The following is a 1,686-nucleotide window of genomic DNA, read 5'->3' on the forward strand; positions in this document are numbered from 1 at the left end:
GGCATTCTTCAGCTATATCCATAATCTAAAAGGTAGGACCCAGACATGTTCTGAACTAGCTGTGGATGGCATCACATACACTGATCCTGTGAAAATAGCTAACCTATTAGCTGACAGGTTTGTTGAAAGTTTCGCCCCCCCGTCCCCTCCAAACATTACACAAACATTACCTCTATAACTCTCCCACTTTGCATCTCCAAAGAGCAAGTCATTAATGCTCACTCCAAGGCCAAAAACACAGCCTCTCTGGGACCGGATGGCATCCCAGGTTGCATTTTAAATTGTCTAAAACATGAGTTAGCAGCTCCATTAGGTACTCTTCAACCACAACCTGAGTACTGGTTTTGCCCCTGCTGAATGGAAATCAGCAGTCATCATCCCTCTTCATAAAGGGGGTACAGTGACAGACCCTGGGAACTACAGATCCATAAGCTTAACCAGCCTTACCTGTAAGGCCATGGCATGAGTCATCATGGACCTTATAAATAAGGGTATAGGTGATCTCCAAACCCTTGATCCTTCACAATTTAGTTTTGTCAAAGGCAGTTCATGCCTGTTAAACCTGGTGGACTTCTTTGAAAACATCACCAGAGCCATAGACAAAGGCAAATCTGTGCATACAGCCTACCTTGACTTAGCCAAGGCCTTTGGCACAATACTACATTCAGGCATCATTGATAAACTCCCACAGCTGAATATCAACCCTTATGTCAGCAGGTGGGTTTCTACCTGACTCACTGACAGATCACACTCAGACAAAGTTGGGGAGTTCACCTCAACCAGCAGAACTGTCACCAGTGGGGGTTTGCAGGGGTCAGTGCTGGACCTCCTATCATTTGGAATATACTTCTGGGAAGTTCAGGCCAAAACAAAGGGGCTGTGGCTAACTAAGTTTGCTGATGACTGAAAATTAGGTGCAGTCATTAAATCCCCAAACAATGTCAATATACTTCAAGAGGGACTTACACAAACCAGTGATTGGTGCCAAAGCCATGGACTCAAACCCAGTGCTAAAAAATGCATTATAACCCCTTAGGTAAAAAACAATATCCCTGCAGACTGTCATATAAATAATAACACCCTAAGTAACAACTCAGTAGAGTGTTGACTAAAGACTATACTTGGACCACCATGTGTTTACTGTAGTAAGGAAGGCATTCTATATCACACACCCCATTAACTAAGGCATTGCCTCAACTGCGAAAGCAGTCATAACATACCTGTATCAACCCTCATCAGGCCAGTAATTGAGTACATTCCTCCCTTTGGTATGTACCTTACCAGGCACCTGCAGCAACTTGAGATACCTTGGAGATTTCTAACCAAGAAAATTCAGTGTCTCCAGCACATGTCACACATTGAGAAACTGAAGTCACTGTCACTGTACTCAGTAGCGTACAGACTACTTAGAGGAGACTTTGGTATGTACCTAACCAGGCATATCCAACAACTGAAATGTCCACAGAGGTTCCTCACTAAAAGAATACAGAGTGTAAGTAATATGTCCTATGCATCCTGCCTTAAGGCCCTATCCCTGTATTCTGTCTCCTACAGGCTTTTGAGGGGAGATCTATGCCTGGCATACAGGGCATTGTCAGACCCCACTCTGATGGGCCTCCTGCATATCCACAAAACAGCACCAGAATTACCCATTCTAAAGACTTAAACCTTGCCTGCGATATAAAT

At 44.0% G+C, this 1,686-nt stretch overlaps 1 protein-coding gene across 1 annotated transcript in view; it reads right to left on the reverse strand.

Moving 5' to 3' along the window:
* LOC122801346 (mucin-5AC-like) overlaps positions 1-1,236 on the reverse strand; it is a 150,970-nt gene extending 149,734 nt beyond the window's left edge. Inside the window, exon 1 of the mRNA XM_044070885.1 lies at positions 1,221-1,236. Coding sequence (XP_043926820.1) covers positions 1,221-1,236 — 16 coding nt within the window. The remainder of the gene's footprint in view (positions 1-1,220) is intronic.
* Between the last annotated feature and the right edge of the window lie 450 nt (positions 1,237-1,686).

The sequence above is a fragment of the Protopterus annectens genome, chromosome 4.part1 (assembly GCF_019279795.1).
Source record: "Protopterus annectens isolate FY-2018-M chromosome 4.part1, PAN1.0, whole genome shotgun sequence".
NCBI classification, from domain to species: Eukaryota; Metazoa; Chordata; order Ceratodontiformes; family Protopteridae; genus Protopterus; species Protopterus annectens.